The sequence below is a fragment of the Bombus bifarius genome, unplaced genomic scaffold (assembly GCF_011952205.1).
Source record: "Bombus bifarius isolate JDL3187 unplaced genomic scaffold, Bbif_JDL3187 scf7180000008193, whole genome shotgun sequence".
Lineage (NCBI taxonomy): Eukaryota > Metazoa > Arthropoda > Insecta > Hymenoptera > Apidae > Bombus > Bombus bifarius.
Genome location: NW_022884501.1, coordinates 1,486,860 through 1,511,410, shown reverse-complemented (window position 1 = coordinate 1,511,410; position 24,551 = coordinate 1,486,860). Strand labels below are relative to the sequence as shown.

The following is a 24,551-nucleotide window of genomic DNA, read 5'->3' as shown; positions in this document are numbered from 1 at the left end:
TTTACAGCTTTGTTTGCAGATGCTCCGCCAGATAACTGATTAATGCCTGTCGAACAAACTTTTAAACAACTGCGATTCGTGATATTTCAAGGCGAGGATATTTCAAAAATACGGCCAGTTCTTTCAAAGTCGGGTATTCCCCTCGAGATAAACTAAACTCCTCGGTATATTGAGCGTTACGAATTATTATCACGAAAGATTTACAAACAGTCAGTCGCTGATAATAAGATTATTCCTTCCTTCGTGTTTCCAAACACACAATTCGCTGATCGTTATTTTTAAGACACAGGATGTGGTAATTAAAAATACCGACAAATACCGACTGCCGTATCTAAATAAAATGCAATTTTTCTTCGTCTCTTTCCTATCGTTCGTGGAATAAGGAAATCAGAGGGAACTGATCCAGACGTCAGACGATGACTCAAAGAACTCGAAGACGAATGCTACAAACGAAGCCATCAAAAACGTGACACAAGTTGCGCGATGTTTCACTCAACCATACATCGTCTGAACTACTCATAAATCCACGTCGCAACACAATTACAAAACGAACCTAACGTTCTCCACCCTTGTTGACTACATCAAGCCCGTTATGTCTGTAAATTACAGACTGGAAACATAACTTCAACGGCGAAAATGATCAAGAAGCATCGAGGCATGCAACGATGCCTGTCATCGTAAAAAGGAAAAAGCATTTTAAGCTTTCCAAGCGTGAAACGATACAACCTGGATTTATAGCGTTTCATCTAGCTTCCTTGGAGCAGCGTGAAACGCGTAAACGACTGTATAAACCCGGTCGACCGGCATTTCTAACGTAAGAAACGGGCGGCCGGCTAATCTAGCCGGTTATAGTCTCCAAGCTGTGAACGAGGTTGGACTTTAATAACGGAGCTACGCCCTGCTGGCTACGAGGAACCAGCGTAAGACGTAAGAATAACGGCTCGTTGCATTCGACTGGCATGTCCATTAGATAATGGTAAACGCCCTGCAGCGTGCTCGTTGCACCCGTCATCGTTGTTGCGTCGAGTCGCGACCCGACGTTGGTTAGTCGACACTCTAACGATCTTTCTTGTCCGCGTTGTTATCGCTGTGAACGCCCGGAATGTACCTCTTTCGCGTTCGTTTCACACAGGTGAAATTGACTTCGATTTAGACAGGTAGTTTTATAGGAATCAACGAAGTTATGGCCCACTATTTACGAGTCGTCGCTTCATAGAAGCGTAAGCGTAGTCTATTAGACGGGGCGATACGTCTATGCCGGTGTTCAGTCTATGAAACGTACAGTAAAGCAAGATACATTTTGTGTTATCGTTAAAATGTCGAGCGATAAGGAAGACGCTTTCGTTCTGCATCGCTACATTTCTTTATGGCTGCAACGTATGTCCTGCTACTGGCGATGTTAATGCCAATTGTCGCGACGAAAACGATTCGTTGCTGTTTCGCGAACAGGAATATGTTTTGGAAATAAAGTACCTGGTATTTGCTAGACGAAACATATCTCTATTTAGACTTCATTTCATTAGTTACGTTTATAAAAATATGAAATTGCAAGACACTATCGCATTTTTATATTTAAATCACCGTCAATTGATCAGAAGCGTGAACTGAACTATATAGAAAGATTTTTCCCGCTATACGCGTGAAAAATATTGAATTAAGAGAATCTAAGGGAGGACCATTGAATTCAAGATATTTGCATGATTGGTAACAGAAGCGTTCGCCAGGTGTCATTTCCAAACAGCTCCAGAGAAAAGGAACGGAACAGATTGTTGAATCTTCGCGAGAACGATAATTACTCTTTCCATCCTACGTAAAGCAAACAAACTTTGCGGCGAGCAAAGGCGGAAAAGCAAACTGGCCCACTGTTCCCGCCACATCGGAGCGTCGATCATCAAAGATTGTTTCATCGAACCGATATTGCTGGTCGCCTCGCGTCTTCGGTATCATCGATCTTGGTTAATTATACGAGCCATAGAAGCGACCTTTAGTAGCTTCAACACGTACACTGCATGTGACACAGATCCGAGTACTTTTCTGTTATTTGTACTCTTCTCTTATAGTTAAAATATACAAATTTACCATTTCCATTTCGAAATTGAACGAAACAGAAGTTTTGTTATTTTCTATGTGCCATCTTCATTTTTTTTTTGTTCGCGATTGCTGAGAATTGTGAATCTTAATTGCCGAAATAAAAGTAAAGGAACACGAACGTTACGCTTAGAATTCATATTAAAATAGTTTTAGATTTATTTAATAAACGATTTCTAGGATCTTCGTCGATATACATTTGCACTCTCAGCACTTTCTTTGTCTCACCATCTTCCATACCACACTGCCAACGGAACAGTTACATTCATCTACTTTTGAGACGCACACATACTTCCACACACTCATATTCACATACGTGTGTCACTACTACGCGGCCAATCTAGTCTAGCACGCAAAATTATACATATCTCAATAGCGATATTTAGCCATTGCTTTCTATTGAGATATGACTACACTAGATTAGCCGCGTAGTAGTGACACACATATATGAGTATGAGTGTGTGGGGGGTATGTGCGTCTCGTAAAACAGAAGAATGCAACTGTTCGGTTGGTAGTGTGATAAAGAAGATACTGAGACAAAGAGAGTTCTGAGACGCGTGCAAATGTGTATCGACGAATATCTTGTAAATCACATATCAAATAAATCTGAAACTATTTTGATATCAATTCTAAGTGTAATCCAAGTGTTCCTATACATTTATTTCGGCGATTAAGATTCACAGTTCTCAACACTTTCCAACAACTTGTTCAGTTGTATAAGTTTGCTTAAAAGCTAACAAGGCGCAAGATATTTCAAACGTTTCCAAAAGAGGAGCAGTAGTTTTAGAAACATCGGAATCGAAGCACAACAAATTCAAGCCGCCGATAAATACCTTCAGGCAAAATCGAACACCGGTTTAGAAGCACTTGCCAGAAATATACCATTTATTTAGAATCGCTTCTCTCTATTATTTTTAAACTGAGATTAACATTTATGGGAATTCTGTTCGTTATCCGTAACTCGGTGTAATTTTCTCAAATTTCTTGCAAGAATTCGATAAAAGTTTCTGACTGTCGCCATTCGATTACCAATTGGAAGCAGTTCGATTCATTGAAATATCAAAGTTTTGATACTGAGCTTCAAAACCAGCTGATGAACATCGAATGCATAAGTATGATAAGAATGGATCATTTACATCTTAAGAGTACTATTCTACGAAATGAATCTTTCTATGAAGTGAATTTTGGATACTTCATTTTCGTTCGAATTTATAAGTAAATATTGAATTTCGTTGCATTGCTACTTATATAACGTTACTTAGATAACGAAAATTGGATCAGTAACAGACGTGTTTATAAACCGATTCGCACGGCGGGCTACATCCTACGACCAACGTAAGTCTCCAACATAGTAATTCGCGTTTAACGCAGAAAAACGACTAAGTTCATCGTCGAACGACACGTACGCCGTCCCCGCAGGTGGTAGCTATGCATTTTTAAAGCTACCCCGAGAAATACATGGTAGCCGTTCCTTGGCCCACCGTCTAATAGCCGTCTTTAAACGAGTCGACCTGGCTGAGAAACGATGCGGAGAAGGTTTCAGAAGAGAGGTGGAAGTCGTGTACAAGTTCCGATTCCGACGTTCGTACGGTCTAGGCCAAGGGATGCTTATCTAAATTCCCAGGCACATCGCGTGCTCCTTGGATAAGCCGACCACGAATCGTAATAAGGACAACGAGAATTTACTTGCAGCGAAATACGAGACGGCGCCGTCGACTCGGCCGAGAAACTTTTATGAGAAAACCTACCCCCGATGGTTCCTACGCCCCCGCCACCGCCACCACCACGATATAGAAGAGTTATTCCTTGAAATTCGTCCGGCGACTTTCTTCGCGCGTTCTCGATCCCCGCAGATCCTTTCTCGTTGGCCTCTAGCTTCGACGTAACGGAATTTCCACCACTTTCACGATGTTCCAAGAGAAATTTAATTTCAAGGGATATTCCGATAAATATCGAAACGGAGAAAGCTTTTGTACGATGATAAAAGTATCGACACGCCATTGAATCGAAAATCAACGGGAGTACAGGATTCGGAGGGCATAAAGAGACAAGAGAGATTAATAAAAGAAAACTTTGCGCATAGAACGAAGAGAAGGACGAAGGAACGTGCTGAGGGCAAACTATGACAATTACGTGTCTACCGAAAATGGTTCAACCATAAGGGAGACTTTTTTTTCTTTGCCGTATTCCGCGGACAATGCGAGTTTTTTTAAGCAGCAGCCGTAACGATGATCATAGCAATAACACGACGAAGATGTTCTTTGCTGTTTTGAACGAAAAACTTCTTATCTACGAGAGTTCTTGGGAACATCGCGTGTTCCGCAGATAAGCCGACCATGGAGTTGCAATAAAGACAATGAGAAGTTAGTTCCCGACGAACCGGCTCGGCTCCGCGTGTCGTTGTCGTCGTGGCAGTCGTTCTTGTTGTTGTAGTCATTGTCGACGACCGTTGTATCTTCGATCTTGGTTAATCGTTCGCGTTCGTGATCGTGAAACGCGTGACGGCTAAAAAGGCCAACGAGTAGCAATAAGGACAACAAGAACAGTGTCTTTGTTGTCTCGTTGCGTATCTGCGATCTCTCTTATTCATGTGGACTGGCGCAGTCTCGTTATTTACGTCCATCACTGCGAACACGGCCACGGTCAAGAGTGCGACGAATGGCGATAAAGAGCCGGCTGTCATCCCCATTGACGAGCTTGTAATCGCGTACGATTTCGATTTCGAGCCAACTCGTTCGCTCAGGTGTAAAACTTGCGATCCGTTTCGTTCGTTTCGTCAACAACAAAGAGAATCGATAATAAATCGAGAAACTTCGCAATTTACAATCGTATTTCGAATAGAAAGAAACAAAGAGGAGTTTCGGGAAAATAGCAAGTTAAAAGAAGATCTAACGTGTGTAAGATAGAATGGCGCAACCAAGTCTGAGAGTGCAGGATTAACGCAAATCCCGTAGAAAAAGAACGACGCATCGTGCAAGAGGGGGACAAAGCGAGTACATGCGAGTACTCAAACGCGTCCCGTTTTCCGCGATCTTAATTTTATGTTTGATAGCATGCGCGCGCGTTTATCACGCGCCAAACCAGCGTCCTGTGGATTCCATCGTAAAACACGTAAGTCGGTCGACCCGTATGCGCGTGATCGTATCTGGAACCATGATCCTGAAACGATCCAACGTGAAAGACGTTGCCAACGTCGCTGCTACGGTGTAAGCAGGCCAGAGACTCTCGAGACTTCGAGTCGAGATTTTCGACTCTCTGCTCGTCGTCTAAAACGCCCATGCAAAACAAGGAGAATAAAATAAACGAAGCGCGCGCGGGGATAAGATTGAACGGGGAGAACGAGAAAGGCGCAGTATTCCTCGTTGAATAATATATGCGCTTGCCAAGAGGCTGCAGGATAAATGTAGTCGTATTTGCACAACAATTTCCAGCGTGTAGCTCTTGTACCGTCGGTCCGTTTGCCGAGGGAGGAGGTCGACGTTTAATGAGCCGTGTCTCACCCTCGCCCTCACCCTCGCCCTCGTTCTCATTCTGGTCCTCGTCTTCGTTACATCGCGGCAATCGTTTGACGTATACAACCCCGTCGTTCGTCCTTCTATGCGGACGAGCAGGACCGTTAGTATGGCTGGACACAACCGACGAATTCACGCGAAACAAAATTGAGATCGAGCGATCGTCCAACGTCGAGAGATTCGTTCAAGGGGATGCTCCGGGATTTTTTTCGCCCTGGATTTCTCTAACGGATGCTATCCTCGTGGTTTTACGCAGTATAAAACGGGATTCTTGTAGCAAAGAACGTTCCTAATTTCGCTGACATACGAGTTAGTTTGGTAGAAGTGGTTTCTGGTTTAAATGTAGAAGAAGATTTCGAGAAAGGAGTGGCACGGCAGAGATTTCAATGGCTTAATGAGCGAAGATTCTTTGGAAATGATAGTAGGGTTGTTAGATAATTCTTGCGGATTCTTCGTTAAAAACAGCGTTTCACGATGAAAAAAATTGCTGAAGTACGACTCGCTATATGTATTTCAATAATTAAAAAACTTGTTTGGTGTTGTTAGAGCGATGCTTCCACTTTCCTAATAAGAAACCCAAGAATATCCCTGCGGCAAACCCAATACCTAAATGAGATTCTTGAGACTTTCACGGGCCAGGTGTTTGCAATTGAATCTATTAGAAGCTTCCGGATCTAAACCGTGCCCTTTAGGGAAATAATCCCGAGGCTCCGTTGCGGCTGGCTTTATCAGAGATCTTAAGATTCGCGGATATTCTGAGAAGAAACAACTTAGAAACCTGTGGTAATTTCGTTTGCAAATTTTTCCCAAATTCTTCTTACGATCTTTTCTCTCCGATTCTCGTATTTAATAAATTATCAATTTTGAAATGAAAGAATTTTAAGGAATTAGTTCTTAAAGTGCTGGAAATTCGAGCTCAAGTGGTTATTGACATTTAAACTCGAACGTTGGATTCGATGATCTATAACGGAAATTAAGAATACAGAAAACATCTGCAGTACCAACGTATTCGCTCGTGAATTTTTTAGAAATCCTCGTAGAATGCTTCTTTAGATTTCTTCAATTATTTACAAATATACAAATTGTAAAACGAATGAATTTTTACTTCTTTTATATTCCGAAAATGCTTGAAATGTTGATCGAACAAGCGTTCGTTAACATTTCAATGCGTAAGTCGGAACAAACGTTCGATTCAACTAAACGTAATATTAATCGTAATATACGCGAAACTAAAAGTTCGGAAAATATATCCAATACCGCTACATTTTAACAGATCTCTCTAGAACATTTGTCTCAAATCTATATCTATAGAATATCAAAATTTCAAATAAGAGAGTCGGTAAAAACCTATAAAGCGCTCGAAGTGTCGTTTCAAGCGTTCATTAACACTGCAACACGTAACTCGAGGCAGATGTTCGATTCCATGAACTATAACGTCAAGCACAGCACCAGCTGAACATTCTGAAAGTATCGTCGAACGAGTTAAAGAAACGCCACGACGGCAAAATCCGTTTCGAAAGCTCTTTCTCGCCTTTTCTCTGTCGACGTTCCGCCCATATTTACAAACCAAACACGCGAACTTTCGCGCGGAAAGCACGTTTCGAATGTTTTCCTCCGTTGAAACGTTCCGTCTTTCAGTGAAAACGATGGCGCACAACGGGACGCCACTGGAAAATGTTATTTTTTCGGGTTAATTTGAAGTCAAACGATAATGGCCGAGGACAAAAAGAGGGGATGAAACGAGAACACAGACAAGACTGATAGCGACTTAAGCGCCGCCAGGGTCGCTCGTCTAATAGGGCTTCTCCGTCTTTCTTATCGTCCGTCGACGCCCGCAACAGTGTCGCTTACCTAAATACCGGACGTGGTTGCCTGGAAAGCGACGACGCTCTCACACTGCGATGGTCCTCTCCTTAAGCCGACCTGAAACAAGAAACACGGATGAAAGGAAGATTAACCGAGCGCTACCTACCGTTCGCTTCAGCCCACAAACAATCACACAAAGGAACACAGACAAATTTAGACGCATGCGAAACAAATAGATTAAGTTTTTCATTGATCCAGAACTGAATCCAGCCTCTCTCGCTGTCGTCCGATTTCTCTTCTGTCGTGAACGCCCACGCGCCAATGCCACGATTTCTTCGCTCACAAACGATAAACGTCGAGTGGATCAAGGAATTTTCCTTGATCCGTTTTCTGTGTCGCATTTCGCTACGTCTTTCAAAGTAACGGAAGCTCGCACCTCCGGTTGCATTTAAATTACTCGAATCAACGTTCTTTAATTACAGACCACCTTGACAACATCGCTTCGAAACGAGATAAGAAGAAAGGGCAAAGAATGGGTGAAAAATTTCACGATCCGCGTGAACTCGTTTAAAAAACGAGCTTGCTCGTCGAGCCATGTTAAAATTTCTCTAATTCGTTATGTCGAGAGGCAGCCGTCTGGCTTTTGTCGAAACGCGCGAACACAGCCTATGGGTTGGGAAACTTTCCACCGTCGTTCGCGCCCGCTTTTCCAAAGTTTCACGTTGTTTCACGGTGAAATCACGATTCGCGGAGAATCAGTGATCTCTGGCTGGGCGAAAAGAGAATAGGCTGCAAGAGGGACGAATGGAAAGAGAACGGACACGAAAAAAGAAAAAAGAAATAGCCGAGGGAGGAGCGCGGGAAATTAACGCACACGGGCGTTGAAGGCAGCGCGTGTGTCTATCCTTGTAACGGTGTGCCTGTATTTATGCGCGTGCAAAGTTGGCCAGGGGATGCCTTCGCATCGTGCACGCGGCTGTTTTCGCAAGCTTGAACCAAATACGTACACAGCCAAGGGGTTAACCGAGCGCGTATCCCCTGCTATCGTCATAACCCACATAGAGGGCGTCACACCGACGGGGTAGAGAAAAGGGAGCGAGGGCGAGAGGGGCGGCCGGTGACGTCAAATTCGCGCACACAGTCTCACACAGATGCGTCGATAAGCTTTGCTGGATGCTGCATTCCCCTTGCCTCTTCTCACCCTCTCCCCCCTTTTTCTATCCTAACTACCGAACTATGACGTAAACCGTTTTGCGAACGGTTTTCCATTTATCTTCGCTCTCTTAATTTCCTCCGGAAAAATCGAAAGCCGCGCTCGGCCCCGAACTCGGGCTGCAACCCCCCCGCACCGTAACATTCCCTCGTCTTCCTCCTCCTCCCCCCACCCCTTGGGTGTAATACATTTCTGCGTCAAAGTGTCAACTCGACGTTGGATTCGCGCTGAAAACGCGGCCGGATTTTCGAACCAGGTTCGAGCATCTGTTTCGTTGTATCGTTAATTCGACGGAGCCGAGATACGGGGCTTGAATTCGTAATCGCACACCGTTGTTTCGTAGTTGAATAGGTGGGGATAGAGAGATTTATTCGTTGAAAACGTGACGTAGCGTGAAAATTTGTTGTAACAAATTGAAATATATACACGTAGCTCACCGATGTGAAGATAAATCGTTCCTAGAACACGGTATCCCTAACTCGATTTTAGTTGGTTACGATTTACGGAGCACAGAGCGTATCATATTCGTATAACTCTGGATTAACCCTCTCAACCGTTCATCTGCAATTCAGGATTATCCTAATGTATTCAAACGGGAAGCACAAATGACGGGTACCGACGGAAAGGCAGTTGAAAATGGTCGGAATAAACGTATTACTACGTGCATTAATTATACTTCCGCGCGACGTTCAGCGAGAGAGGTGTATTATACACCTTACGCGGGACCGGTTCACATTCGGCGTTTAATTACCGCGGGATCCAATCTTGGTTGGCCGACAACGCGAGTAATTCACCGGGCGCCTTTATTAAAACGAATAACGCCGAATGTGTACAGGAAGTGATGCGTTCCAGGGGAACAGTAACCGTTTTAATTGAATTTTAAAACGGCCACGGAACCGCTTTGGCGATATTCCAAACAGCTTTCTACATCTCCGACTTTCGGCCAATTGTCTTCCGTTCGATTAAAAATCAACGGAAATAGCCGAGAGTATTGTTGAACGCATCGTTTAACAGGAAACAATGCTCCACTCTCTTATGGAATCTTTGGAAACGTTAAAAATGGTCGCGTCATCGAACGCGAAGATTTTACGTACAACGAAATGTAGACGAAGATTTCGAGTCGTTTCGAGCAAATCTCGAGGAAATCTGTGGCTCTTGAAATCTTACGATCAGCGAACTCTTGTTAAAACGGGCTCGATGATTTTAACAAAAGTTTCGAAAATTCAAATATTCGTTTGTTACGAGGTTTAATACATCGCGAGCATTTATGTATGAAGCTGTCGTACATACTTTTGTTCCTCAAAATTAGTCACGATGCTTTTTACGCTACTTCAAAACCATTGGAGGATTACCTTTTTTTATACCGGGGCCCATAAATACGTGGTAAACGAGGTAACAGCGTATTAAATATAGTTTCATTACCAGGTAACCGGTGAAAAATATATCTTTGTTTCAACCATCGCTCGCTTCAGTCACTTTTTTAAGCCACTTTAGTGCCTTAATACCGACATCCTACGTTTCTATGGAAAAACAAAATTTTCCATCGCGAACGCTTAAATCCATAAAGACAGCGTTAATGTCAAATATCCTTCGATACGATGAACTTTAGAGACTCTTAAATTCGCCGAACGTTAAACCTTAAACTCGCCAGTCATAACTGAACAGGAAAATATCTACTCGCTTTACGAAGAGTAAATTAATAACAAGTAAAAAATAAGAACATTCTCAAAACTTCCAAACTATCTTCTTCTGTTTATCAAATACAAAACTTCCCGCCGTCCGTGTCATGATAAAAAATTACTTGGAAATTAAAATTACGAATTTTGCAAGCCTCTAAACTTACCAAAAATTAAACTCGTCGTCTGTAACTAAACGAGAAAAGGCCTTTTGCAAACAAACTAAGGATAAGCGGAAAGCTAAGGAAAAAAGAGGAATTCTTAAAACTCTGGAACCATCGTTTACACATTTTTTAACGCACAAAAAACGTTTTCCTTTGGCGCACGCGGTTAATCCCTCGTACATGATCGATCCCTCGTGAACGTTATGTGAGATTTTCGCGCACCGATGCCGTCGAAAGCGACGAAGGATGAAAGGATTCGCGAGCACGAAAAGAGGTAGGAGGACACCGTGCTCATTTGGACAGTGACAAATGGATTTAACGATGGATGACGCGTTCCAACGTTAAATGTATCCGGACGTGTTCAAATCCAACTGCTTGTATCGGCAACCGGCTCCATTTCGAATTTTTTCACAGGCTGTTTCTCTCTCTCTCTCTCTCTCTCTCTCTCTCTCTTCGCTATCTGCACGACCATCCGTGAACACGTTTTTCCGATCCCATTACGCGCGTTATTTATTACCGGTCGCCGCGTGAAAATAGCACCGCACGACGTCAATGAAAGCGTCGTCTGATAATTATGTGGCAACGGGGAGAGGCAGAGGCAGAGGGACAGAACAGGGGGTTGATGGGGAGACCAGCCGCGGACGTTGAGAAACGACCAACGTGTGTATACGCATAACAGCCGGGGAATATTTCGATTTATTCCATCGCTGGAAAATCGTGAATATCTACGAGGATGTTGCGTAAAAAACAGTTTGCCAGAAACAGTCTAGATTTAAAAATGATTATCTGTGCAGCCGTGGTAAACAGAGTTCTCGATGTTGTTGATAAAACAGTGGATTAGATGACATTTTCAGGTAAAAGTATACTGAATTTATATATAGGGCGCGGTATGAATTTGTTGCCACGATGTCCGATTTGGTTGCAGCGATTGAACAAGAAAATGTTTCAAACGAATATTCATCGCACAGTGGGTGAGGTGAAGCATCTTTCGCGTAAAGAGAATCTTTGCAAATATCTTCTCTCCTAAATAACACCCATCTTCCAATCTTTACACGACATTGTATATCTTTGTGTATTCTTAAACTGCGATCGAATCGGTTTCGTCGTACAATTCGAACGTGTGAACGGAAAAATGTGCAGCGTCGTTTAGAAAATTTTTCCTGCAAAACAGACACTTCCGAACGTACTTCGCTTCTAAAACATTTTTATACACAACAATCCTATCAACTTTGCATAAGAAATTATCCATAAAAAGAACCAGACTATAATCGTTGTTAGTTGCAATGGTAGAATAAACATGACGCAAGACACTAGAGAAAGGACCGACATTCGAGATACGTCGTTTCAACAATTTCTCGAGTCCCGCTAAAAATACAGAACATTTCCGTCGGTTCTCGTAAAACCTAGCAAACAGCCGCAGCAATGAATTCGCTAAGAGCTTGTAAATAAAACACGCGCTCAGCCAATGCTTCTACCGCGCGCTACACCCTCGTCCCTTTTTGCGCCATGCTCGCTGCCAGGAATATTAACCGACGGGCAAAAGATAGAAATTTAATCAGCACTCGCGTTCATTAGCATGAGGTAACGGCGAACTAATTCTGACTCGTACAACCGGACAGAGAAATATGGGGGGCAAACTGAGAGAGAAGGGCGACGGTGGGAAATTTGTTGGCGGAGCGGCGATAAAAAGCGCACACGCGACACTGGCCGGAAGGATGCGTCCGCGCACTTACCGGCTTCCTGGCTGTGGTCGAGCGTGTAAATCGGTGCCGAAATTAGCGTAAATCACACTGCAAAGCGTTTTCGTTCGCGCACACACGCCTCTTCTCTCGGTTATGTACAGCGTCCGGTGACCAGAATATAACCCGGTTTTTCGTTCGTGCCCACGTCGGCTCGCTTATCATGAATAATTCATAACCGATACGCGGTGACGTTGGCTGTTTGGCAAAGGAATAAAGAGAAGGGACGACGATGGTCGGAGAGGATGGGAAAAGGGGAGAGTGGAAAGAATTGGCGAAGACGAGAAGAACGGAGAACCGGAGAATCCTAGGCGAGACGATGATCGATAGCTGGAAGGACCAACAGACGACGTCTTGTAGCCGCCGATAACTTGTTAATTGCGAGAAGAGATCTTGACAAAGGCCGCGGGGCTTCGGCCGTGCAGCAACACTTGCGCAACTTGTAGGTGTTGCCGAAACTTGCAACGACGATTGTTCGGCGTTCTACCACGGTGATGTAATTGAACAGGCGGATAAACAAAGACCATTGATTAAAATACAGCGAGGATTATTCGAGTCGCAGGAACTTCAACAACTTAAAATTCAATCTTGAACTTTCCACAGAGTAATCAAATTTGTTGTATATGAGGAAAGTTCAGAAGCCAGGATCGAAAAGTACGGGAACGCGATGATGTTACGAACATTGCTTTTTACATTTATCTTGCCATTCGCTGGTACTTATGTGTACTTCTTGAAATAAATCAACTTATACGAGCGTACCATTTTTTTGTTCTTGAGAAATGAAAGTTAATCGTGTACTTTTCTAATGAAATTAGGGAATTAACAGTAAGTGGAGTTGGTTTCCGAAAGGTAACGTAATAAAGAAAGAACGAGAAAATATCGCGTATTGTAGGTACAACGAAAGACAATATCAATAAGACGATATATAAAATCTAACGAAACAAACAAGAAAAGAAGATTTTGAAATAAAGTAATATATACGCGGTACCGAAGTATGACAATTACACGATGACGATATTAACTGACAATGAGAATATTAACATTCAACGAACAATTTCCTTTTGACGAGTAAAAGTCATATTCTCGTAGAAGAAGAACTGTCCAAAGTAAGTACACGATATATCTCACTGTTTATCGCGCCACTAACAACAGGTCGAATAATCTGTTTTCAAATATAAGTCGCCTAAAACTCGTTCGCAATCGAATTTAATAAATTACAAGGTAAGGACTTGGCTTCGTTCAAATGTCCTTCCGACTCAAATAACCCTACCTTATTGTACGTCGACAAAGTGAAAATGGGAAACACTTGTCTTCCATCGGCAAGCAGAGTATTTCAAGAGAATAAAAAAGGTAGTTGTATTTAAGTAATAAGAAAATAAAAAAGCATGGTATATGTCGCCTGTAAGACGCATGGGTCGTTAAAGCGGAGTCGTTTTATCGAGATACGCGCGGCGTGGTCGGGAAAATGGATTGCGCAGAAATTTCCCCCTCAAAAATTATGGTATTAAACAGAAGTTAAAGGAGGGTATCGCGGGGCGAACGTACGAAAGAAATCGGCCACGAGAGGCTGTGCATTTTACTGTCTTGGACGATAAAGCTGGTTGTACCAGGCCGAGCACAAATCAAATCGAGAAGAGGTATGGGGGGATTTCGTAGAACGATCGAGTAGAAAGAAACTGTTGGATACACTGCTAGCCACGTATGCTATATGTTTTGCGGCCGCTCTTGATCTCCTTCCTTTTTCATCCTGTTTCTTGGCAAGCAAAGGGAAACCCGGAAGGAACAACGAATGGAAGATAAAGCTGTCGCAACGTGCAAGTTCTGGAAAAGTATTCCACGAATAAAAGAAAAACGTAAGTTAACGCAAGGGATTCGAAACCAAAGAAAAAGAAAGCAAAATGAGAACGACTGCAACCAGACGGAAAACGAAATAAGAAATAGCGCGACTAGTCGAAAGTACACGGAAAGAGAAAAAAAGCACTGCGTTTGAGAAGAGAAAAACATTGAAACTGAAAGCCCGACATTTTTTCGATACTTAGAAAACCACAATTCGATGCATACCTTTACTTCCAATTGAAACGACCTACGCACTTTGAAGGAACATAATTGTGAAACCGCGATATCCGGTAGATACCATTTTAAGCTGATAGGGCATGACTGGTACAACCACGAAATCATGAAACTCGAATAACGCTACCCGGAACTCGAGAATTCCTCCGGAATTACTGGAATTATTGCAGCTGAAGTTATTTCCAACCTAATAGATCGGGATAGGATCTGCGTTAGCTTCAACTTGCCAGACCCACCTAGGATCATACTGAATTCATAGAACCTGATTAGAATTACCACGGCCCTTGAAAATCTCGCATCGGATCGCGTTCGATTGAATTGCTATTGAATCAAATCAAACAGATAGAGTTCAAATCACTCTCGAGATGGCGGATCTAGCTGAGATCATCCTAAATACAACATATACAATTGATACCATACTAGTCTAGATTGAGATGATTCTGGATTCGTTACCTGTCGTTACGTGGTTAGATTCATCACGGATCGGGCTAACATACTGTTAGGTTCATTAAATCGCGATCTTTGGATTCTGGTGATTTTGGATAGATCCTACGCGTCCGAGTTAGTTGAATTTGAATCGTCATGATTCTCAGATTCTAATTACGTTGGATCGAATTATAAAATCACGAGCTCAACAAATTTAAGTTCTTATCGTGTAACGATACTAATACAATGTATTAATAGGCACCGTGGACGAATACATTTCATAGTTAGTCTAACAATCTTACGTCGATTTCTAATTCGTCGATTTACTCGTTTTCTTACCGAGCTTGTTACCAATAATAATTATGAAACACTATTATTTTATTGATACTAACAACGAAGTGACTAACTGCTAGTGTCCAAAAGTCACATGAATTTTGATTTCTATTTCTATAAGATTTCAGACCTCGCTTTGAGGTGAGCCAAGATGATAAAAATGGGCGATATGAAGACATTCGTTGGTAGCTTTGTTACTCCATTTCATCGAAAACGGAAACGAATGATATTCGATCATAACTTCTCCTGCTTTCATCTAAGACATATAGCGATTTCGTTCTTATAACTTCTCTATCTGTTTCCCGTGGCATTTCTGTTATGTGGCTACGACGCATTTGGAACCCACGACGTGTACACAGGCGCTATCCACGCGCAGATGCTCTGACACCCGCCGACAGTATCATACCTTGCAAAATGTCAGATCATCGACTAACCTCGCCGTTCACGGTCCGACGCCTCCTAGATTGACATTGACACGGGTAACTTTCTTATTTGAACTTCTTTCTCCTTCTTTTACAAGAAAAATTATTAACGCGGTGAACGAAATACTCGAATAAGTGCCGTATGTAGTATATTAAATGGATACAGACACGTCGTTTTTAAAATTGGAAATTAATAAATTAGTATCGTGCAGTAAAGAAAATTTCCAAAATTGTAATTTGGAATATATTTTAAAGCGTGATAACTTTTTAAACCTACAGTGTCTATTGAAATTGTAATGTCTACGTATACATCACTGAAATTCTTGCGAAAGTTTAATTATAACACCGACTTGGTGCAATACATCTCAAAAATGACAGGATCTTTATATCATTTCCGACATCATTGAGATCTACTACAACATAGAATTTCGTTACAAATGAAGGTACACACGACATTTAAGAAATTACCATTAATTTGTATTTTTTTCAAATTTGCGTCACTCATTGCGTTATTTATACAGGGTGATCGGTAACTGGTGGTGCAAACGGAAAGGGGGTGATTCTACGCGAAAAAAGAAGTCGAAAATATAGAATAAAAATTTTTCGTTCGAGGCTTTGTTTTCGAGAAAATCCACTTTGAATTTCCGCTCGGTACGCGTGCACTTTATCGCGTCTCGTTATAACGGATCTCACTGTAGATCGTTGTCTCGATTGACGTTATTTTTTTAATTTTTTAAATTTTTATTCTATATTTTCGACTTCTTTTTTACCATATAATGTCATTTGTATAACAAACCTTTGGTCTTAGAAACTCTTCGTCTCAACGATACGACAAAAATATCTTCAAACGATTCAGGATGCATCGATGGCACGAACGCGCGAAACAGCTGAAGTAAACGCTAAGACGCTCGCGATAAACGAGCGCGAATAATTGTTCAAAAAAGCGAGGGACGTTGGCGGCAAGGAAAAGATGGCCGACCGAGTGACATTTCTGAAGGGAGTTCGCAAAAGGCTGCTTGCCAGGCCTGTACGCGTTTCATGCGCGGCAAGGAACACGCTTTGGTCTCCCCGGATGAGACCAGTCGCTCATCCCGACGGAGGTCTTCCCGAATATTTCAAGCGATCGAAAATGTCATCCGCCGAGGACACTCTGCCCTTTTCCTGTCTCCGCTAACAACGAGAGACTATGGATCGCTCGAGTCGAAGTTGATTAAAGGGACCTGTAGGCGGTGTCTCCTCTGAAGCGAGAACGCCGTAGGAAAAAAGAGGCTGCCTAAGCTGAAAACCATCCGTCAAAGACTCGCCGGCTAAAATTTAAATAAATTCGTACCGCTCCTTCGCCATGCGCATCAGTGAAATACTTGTGCCACGACCACGTTTTATATAAAGAGAAACTTCCCGGCGGCGCGCAGGCGAATTAATCACACGTGACTCCGCGCCGCGAACTCCGTAGCGCATTTAATCCGCCGGAATTTACCGTGCTTCGAAGTTTACGGCACTTTGGCACTTTCTGTGCAATTAACGTCGCCTCCAGCGTACTGTTTCTCCACCGGCGATATTTCTTCCCTTTTCTTTTTTTTATTTCCATTTCTTTTCCTTCTTTTCTCTATAATGCCGATACTAACGGGAGGAAATTACGCGTAATTTCGATCCTTTTAAACGTCTGGCGACGATGAACAACGATTATATACGTGCATTATGAGAATCCACGATCCTTTCGCCGGATACGATCGCCAAACGATTATCACGTATTTGTATTCTCTGCGCGCGAGGTGTTCATTAGTAGGGACGCAACAACGCTCTGACGAGAGTACCGAAATTATACCATCTCCCGGTAATTTAATATAAATGAATCGAGGCTTTACCCGTGTGTTATCCAGCGAAACAAGAGGCTACCAGCACTCTGACGCAGAATGTGTATCTACACGTTCGTAACAGCGTCGGCGATATTCGCACCCTTGTTCTAAGAGCGGGTATCTGCGTCTAATCGATACGCCTAACCTCTGACCTATTATCGCAGACCGCTAGTAAGTTCTTCGTAGATATCGTTGCGCAAGATTTAGTTCACAGCGGCTTCTGGGAGTTGTTCGATAAATCGTCCAGCTCCCCTTCCTCTAGGTACATACGTACGGTCAAAGGCACTTCCGCTCGGTGCACTCGTCAGCCAGCTCTTTTAAAAATAGTAGAACGCCAACCGGCACGCGGCGTTCCACCCTGATTTCTCTCTCTCTCTCTCTCTCTCTCTCTCTCTCTCTCTCTCTCTCCCCTCTTTTCCCTCTTTCTCTCTCGCGCCATGATGTAGAAAATGGTTACCGTTCTGTTGTTTGATCGAAAAATCTCGCATATAGAATGTCAGGGGAAATGATGCATCGAGGACACTTTTATACGATAGTCGGATATTCCGTCGATGGATCGTCAGCGTTGTCACGCACGGGCTAAGCCAGAACATGAAAAGAACATCCTAATACCCTGGAACGATTTTCATGAAATTTACTCAACGCGTACGATCAAAGAAACGTTATTGGAGTTGACGAGTTTGCATGACGATGGAAATATTTCATGGAACGTTGAAATATAATTTTAGAGGACCTAGCGTGAATAGTGCGTACGAATGTGAAATGTAGATAAAAATGTGGGAAGGGAGATTCAGAAATTTGGAAAGAACCTACGGAGTTTTTTTGAAGTTTTAGCAGGTTCGAAAGTCTGAGAGAATTCGAGGGTTTTAAAGATTTCAAGAGATTACCATAACTCTGGCCATCCTGACAAGTTGATCCCAAAGGTTTCAGAGGATATTACAAGCATTGACGAATTCAGAACTATCGAGAGATTTTGGAAATACCGAAAACATTAAGTTCGGAGAATTTCACAGAATTTCGATAATTCTGGTTCATGAACTTTCGGTGTTCTGTAGTTTCCAAAAGATAGAAAGATCTTACGAATATGCTAAAGTCCAGGGATTTCAAAGATTCGTCGTGTGTCAAGCGTTGAAAAATTGTAAAATTCGAGAAACCTCCGAACGAGAAATTCCAGAGATATGTAAAATCTTCTAAATCTTCTCGAATCCCTAGGACTTGGCTATCTCGAAAACCGCAAGTGTAATCGAAGTACTATTTCCTAAACTGTTAAAAGCAGTGGAACTCAGTGACGCGTTTATAACCGTTGGAACTCCTGTGTTCCTTAGAGACATCGAGGATCTCTAAAACGCTAGAATGCCTCGTGAAACTTCCGGAATCGCCAGAACTCTCGAAACTTCCAAAATTCCCGCAATCGTCGAATCAATCAGAGTCCTTCGACTTTCATTCTCAGCCGCTCCTTTAAACTTTCTACACTTACAGTCGATATGTCACCGATACTTATCGATATATAAAATCGCTTATGCGATGAAACGAATCAAAACTAACTATACAAAATTCGCGAGATTAATTCGCTACTAACATTAGAACTATACGTGATTAAACTGTAATTTTGATATTAAAGAAAACAATATGAAAAGTACATGGACGGATACATAATACAAATCAGAGAACAAATCTTTGTCCATGTACGTACTTTACAAAAGTTCATTCAATAATAATCAATGCTCGTTACTACCGTGACACGTCTATAAAATTTCTATGAAAGATTACCGATCAGTGATTTTGACTACTCTGATAGTTCTAACGTTAAAGATCAAACGGTGGAGTAATATGTAAAAATTGCATTGGAGAAATATTATTAAAAAACGTAGATATATATAGGATAATAAATACCTTGCAGAATTCTGACACATAAGTTACAGATCCAAGAGGAAATAAATAATACAAGAAGAAGTTTCGATGATCTAAAAAAGAACAGTTTATCATTCAGAATCCATAATCTACGTTCCCATAACGATAAAGTCAAGAACAATGGTTTCAGTGGAACAAGAATTGAAACTGAAATGTCGCGTTGACGCAACGTTGGTCCTTAGTAGATTAACAGATAAAAGAATATAAGACGATATATTGGGTCGTCCGGAAAGCTTCTTTCGTTTTATAAGGAAATAGTGGGTGCACATTTTATATTATTTTATCCAATTACGTATGATCCATTTTGTTCTATCAAAATAAAGATCGCAACGTTCGACAGATTAGATTTCACGTTTGTATAAAGATGCGTCGTTGTAAAAGACGTGTCTGTAAAAGAAAGACGCTTTTCGAACGACCTAATAAGATAGACATAGACGTAGAATGTCGAATTCTAGAGGCATTCGATCTACAAATACGGTAACTACGCAAACTGCAATCGGGAGCAAGGCATCGATTAACAGTGAAAGGAAGGTCGCTCGAATTTCCACGATACCACCGAACTGATCTGTGATAATTGAAGCCCGCGCAAAGCCTCGGTACCGCCCACTATTGTCGCATCAGTAAGTTAACTTTATCACGCGTACGGTCATTTATTCCAGCGCGTATCTCGATCGAGCTACCTTCCACACCTCGGCAAAGATCACAACCACATAGCGAAACGGCTAAAACGATATCGTTTCAGTGGCCGTTGAACGATCTCTATCGAATGATCAAACCAAACGTCTAATTACGGATTTCGATCTCCAACGGTACTAAAACATTTTTTGTAAGAATAGCGTAAGTTTCCCTTTATTTTCCTTTCTTTTGTTTTTTCTTTTTTTCCTTTTTCTTTCGTTAAAGCGGAGTATCTTCGATGGAATTCGTTGATTCGAAACCGATTGATTGGCTCATCGAGCCCATATCTGCTGACCCGTTAAGTCAAACCCAGACGTTCTGCATTTTACGTGTCTAAGCTAACGTATAAGTTCCATCGTGCACGACTACGTTACACAAACCGTTACAATGTCTCTCCACTCGGAGGAAATCTCTGGGAAACGTAAGATAAGAGGGGAACGATAAATTACCCGCTATTGGAGAAACCTCGGATATTAAAAAGCTATTAAGCGTTGGATATTAAAGAGGTATCTGTTTTCTGTCTTTCTTTTTTGTATGCCTTTGAAAATAATTATTGGAAGAAAATGGAAGTACCGTACGGCAGAAATTTAATCGCCGGAATTAAAATTGAATTGAATTTCTTTCTCGTATTAATTAGGTTAGTATGTAAGAGCGTAATGTAACATTTAATGGATATCGTGAATTTTAAAGGGATTAAGAATACCAATGTCCTTTAACCTTCTTCTTTCAATATTATAAAAGTAGGAAAGAAAAATAGGACAATGTACGAGTACGCGTATGGATCATGTGATCGAACAAAATATAGAGCAGAGAGAATATTTCATTGACAAACTCCGTTTTGCGCATCGACTCTGAAATATAATTATCTCTTGCCGTTTCGCGTCATTGGCCATTTAAACGCGTTAGCCGCTTGTAAGCGTCAAAAGCATATTTTTCGTTTAACCGGGCAAGCGCGGTTGATCCACGAGAATCAGCCACCGCACGCTCGTTTCTTTGACACACAATTCTGTTTAACGTTATATACAGATGCGGTTGGCGGACTAAACAGTTGCTCGTTGATGCATAAAAATTCGAGCGTTTATAAGAGAAAAGGAGCAAAAAAAAAAAAAAGAAAAGAAAGTAGGAGCAGGGGGAAGGTAACAAAAAATAAACAACTCGAGCTACTCGGGACGCTCGTTTCACCGTGTACGAGGAAGAAAGAAATACGAAAGAAAAAAAGAAGTTGCTGTCCTAAATTTATAGTCGCATCGCTCTTTCATAATTAAAACGCAGTACGCGCGGAAAGTACGCGTACAGAGGGCTCTAAAATTCTTTTTTAAACTTCACCATAGCGGATGAAACTTTAATATCCTCAACGTGGCTTAAACATCAGACTTTGTACCCATTCCCCTTCTGTATCGTAACTCGCGGCACGTCAGTCATATTAAAAGTATTCGCCGGCCTGTGTTGTATACGCTGGTCTCGTGCCACCAGTTTCATACCGCTCTAGAACTACTTTACCGGTGTGCCGGTGGCGCAAGTTTTCTCAAAATCGTTATCCTCTTTATATTGCAGAACCGGCGGTGGCAGTATGCTGAATGACGTCAACATCTCCGCGATATTGGACTCGTTCTCCGTCAGTTACGATAAAAGAGTAAGGCCGAACTACGGAGGTGAGTAGAGGATACGACGTCTTTTTTTTTTCTCTCCTGCCTATCGATAGTCTGATCATTCGACCACTCTCTGTGGTAGCGTCGATATATCGTGCGCAAAACCGCAATCACTGGAACGACAACCGACGCGACTAACGCTGCCGCCAGACTAATTATCGTTGCCCCGACTAACGAACCTAACAACCATCCATAGAGAAATCAGGTTTTGCCTACGATGTTCGATTACTTTCGCATATACCTGCTTAATCGTCGCATTTCTGATAGTCGTTGCACGGACTGGGCGTACCGAGAGTTTGTTCCGCAGCGAACAAAGTATCGCCATTGAAAATTAATATATTACGCGTCTCTCTTACTATATAAAAAGAATGTTCGAAAGTTCGAACGAGAAGCTCGATGCTTTCAAGACGCGACGAATTACGAAACTTGCGCTTGGTTCGCTGCGAACATCGAACGAAGATTGCAACGTGTGCTTGGATCCAAATGGAATGAAATTCGCGATGAAAGTGGCTAGATAGCGATGCTGAAACGTGGCTTTCATAACGAACCACACGAACACGCAGATGTCGCGAAGGGAGAGGGGAAAAACGAGCGGCGAAGGAATAAAGTTAAAATCGACCAAGATCGAGAATCGGCCCTCGAAATAAGAGAGGCACGATTTTAACGATTGAAACGCGAGCGCGCGCGAACCAACCAACTCCGTGAAAACGCCGTGATAACGAACGAACACCGTCCGGAGACGTTGATCGGTACGTGACAAAGGGATAAAAGCACGACGACAACACGGAAGGGATAGAGAAACGCTTGGGGAAATATTTTTGACGCCGTTTACTCTTTCGTCGCGGACGATACAGAAAAGAATATTCCGGACAATGGGGAGAAACCTCTGGTGGGCGTGTACTTTGGCCGTGTGATGAAAAATCTCAGCTAGATACGAATACGGAAGGATGAAAAATTCGCCATTCGCGGTTCGCTTTCTCTACGTCAGTCATTTATTGACCCGTTGATAAACAATTTCGAGCAAGCTACTTTTGATAAGCGTGATATTTCTCAGAGAGATTAATGATACATTTTATTCAAAAAGAATCGTAGGTGTATTTTATGTATCGGTGAATTAGAATTCGATCGAATCATCTCGTTTCCACGGAATTTTTATGGCTACGTATTTAGAATTATAAAATGGAATATTATCAGGAACAGTATCAGGAATTAATCATGCGGTTATAGATTAGTTTCATTCCATCCGTGAACAATGCTTTCGCCTTTCTAAATATCGAAATGATCGTACGAAGACTATCGTTGGAAAATCTCGCTTTAAAAATTACACACTAACATTCATGGTAGCTACATCGGGATTATTTTTAACTCGATCGTAGTTTCTTATCGTTTAAACATCTTTCAAGAGATGAAAAAATGAGAACGAACTGCTACTAACTTTATCGTTTCAGTTTTATGTTAAAGCTTCTTCGCAAACATTAGATGTCTTTCCGTTTGTTAAAAAAAGAGCGAAATTGCGATAGAAAATTCGAAAAGAACAGGATCAAATTAATTAAGTAACGAAAAGATTAACAAGCGAAGAAAAATACGTCTCTATCGACTTGCCGTGAATGTAAATCGTTCTAAAAGAAAGTTACTCGGTTTGGTAAACCCATCGCCGAGACAGGGGATGCCAGCTGGCGTCCAAGAAACCGATAGGTGAAATTTGTTTACGTTGGAAGTGAATGGAATCGGTGGCGTTCGAGCCCCATAAACCGAATCCGCCGTTTTCAATTCCCGCGATAAAGTCGAATTTTCGGCCAGCTCCATAGAGGCAGGGCGGGGCTGGAGCGCTTCGATAAAACTTGGATCGATGCTGGGACGCGGCACGGGTTGCCACGGGTTACCGTTAACGGCATCTCTCTACTCCAGCCACGTTCCGCCACACAGTTCTTCACCTTCGATTACAATTTCAACATTCATTCCGTCAGTCGGCCGTCATCTCTCTGTCACTATATACCGCTGCGGTCCGTTCTCGAATTTCCGCTTCGGTCTCGCGATCCTCCTCGTGGTAATCCCGTCACCACGTGTCACACTCGAGAAATATATGAAAAGTTTCCATAGATATGTAAACGAAGATGATTTATCGCGCGATTCTATAGATAATTCGTTAAACCCGAATCTTAGATTAGGCAAGTTGAGATTCATTCTATTAGAATTCGGAATGAGACATTAATCAGCGTTCGAGACAGTCACTCAAAAATAGCTGATCGATCTTGGATCGATTAGATCGAAAATAAGAGAACTTCTTGTTAGATATTGAAGAGAATCGTGATTCGATCGGTATTCGGATCAGCCGAACAATTAACACTCGAGTTAGTTAGGCAATCGCTGGTCAACCGAAATCGCTTCGACCGAGAAGCAATTAGTTCCCACGTAGAATTAAGGCCTCTAGTAATTATTCACGGTTATCTCGGTTGGTTTAGACGTTGTTTGCTAAACAAGCCAGTAAAATATAGCTGTGTCCATTCGAGTTACTTTTGTCATATTTCGATAGTAACGTAAGGTATTTCAAACTTGAGAATCGGATTTAAAAACTTCACAGATACCTCGTCAAACAGACTAATAAAATAGAGGCGAGTCACGCAAATCACGTCCATGATTTTTCGAGAATATCGCAAAGTATTTGGAAGCTGAGAATTGAATTTAGGGTCCGCGTCGTCGTACGAGAAAGAAAAAAGGTCTTGGCGGCGAAATCGCGACTAACGAGATAGTCGGAGGGAATTCTGGCGGAAAATTTCGGTACGTTTTAACCCGCGAACGTGTCCAGAGCAGGAGAAAACAGTAAACAGCAACACGCTTTATTTATTCGCCACTGCTTCGGAACGTGTGCATTCATTTTCATTCCTGGGCTGATCCTGTGCTGGGACAGTTCCAGGAGCGACTCCTGACGCTGGCCGCGAGCCACGGTGACCCACGGAGGTATGCCACAATTGCGGTTTCTTGCTCTTTTCCCGCGGGAGACAATGCCGGAG

The 24,551-nt window shown here is 42.2% G+C and overlaps 1 protein-coding gene across 9 annotated transcripts in view; it reads left to right on the top strand.

The window, feature by feature from the left end:
- The window catches only part of LOC117209730 (gamma-aminobutyric acid receptor subunit beta), an 86,471-nt gene that overhangs the window by 29,205 nt on the left and 32,715 nt on the right, over nucleotides 1-24,551 (top strand). For all 9 annotated transcript variants that reach the window (XM_033452070.1, XM_033452068.1, XM_033452073.1 and 6 more), the window contains exon 2: nucleotides 21,446-21,543. In XM_033452070.1, coding sequence (XP_033307961.1) covers nucleotides 21,446-21,543 — 98 coding nt within the window. The remainder of the gene's footprint in view (nucleotides 1-21,445; nucleotides 21,544-24,551) is intronic.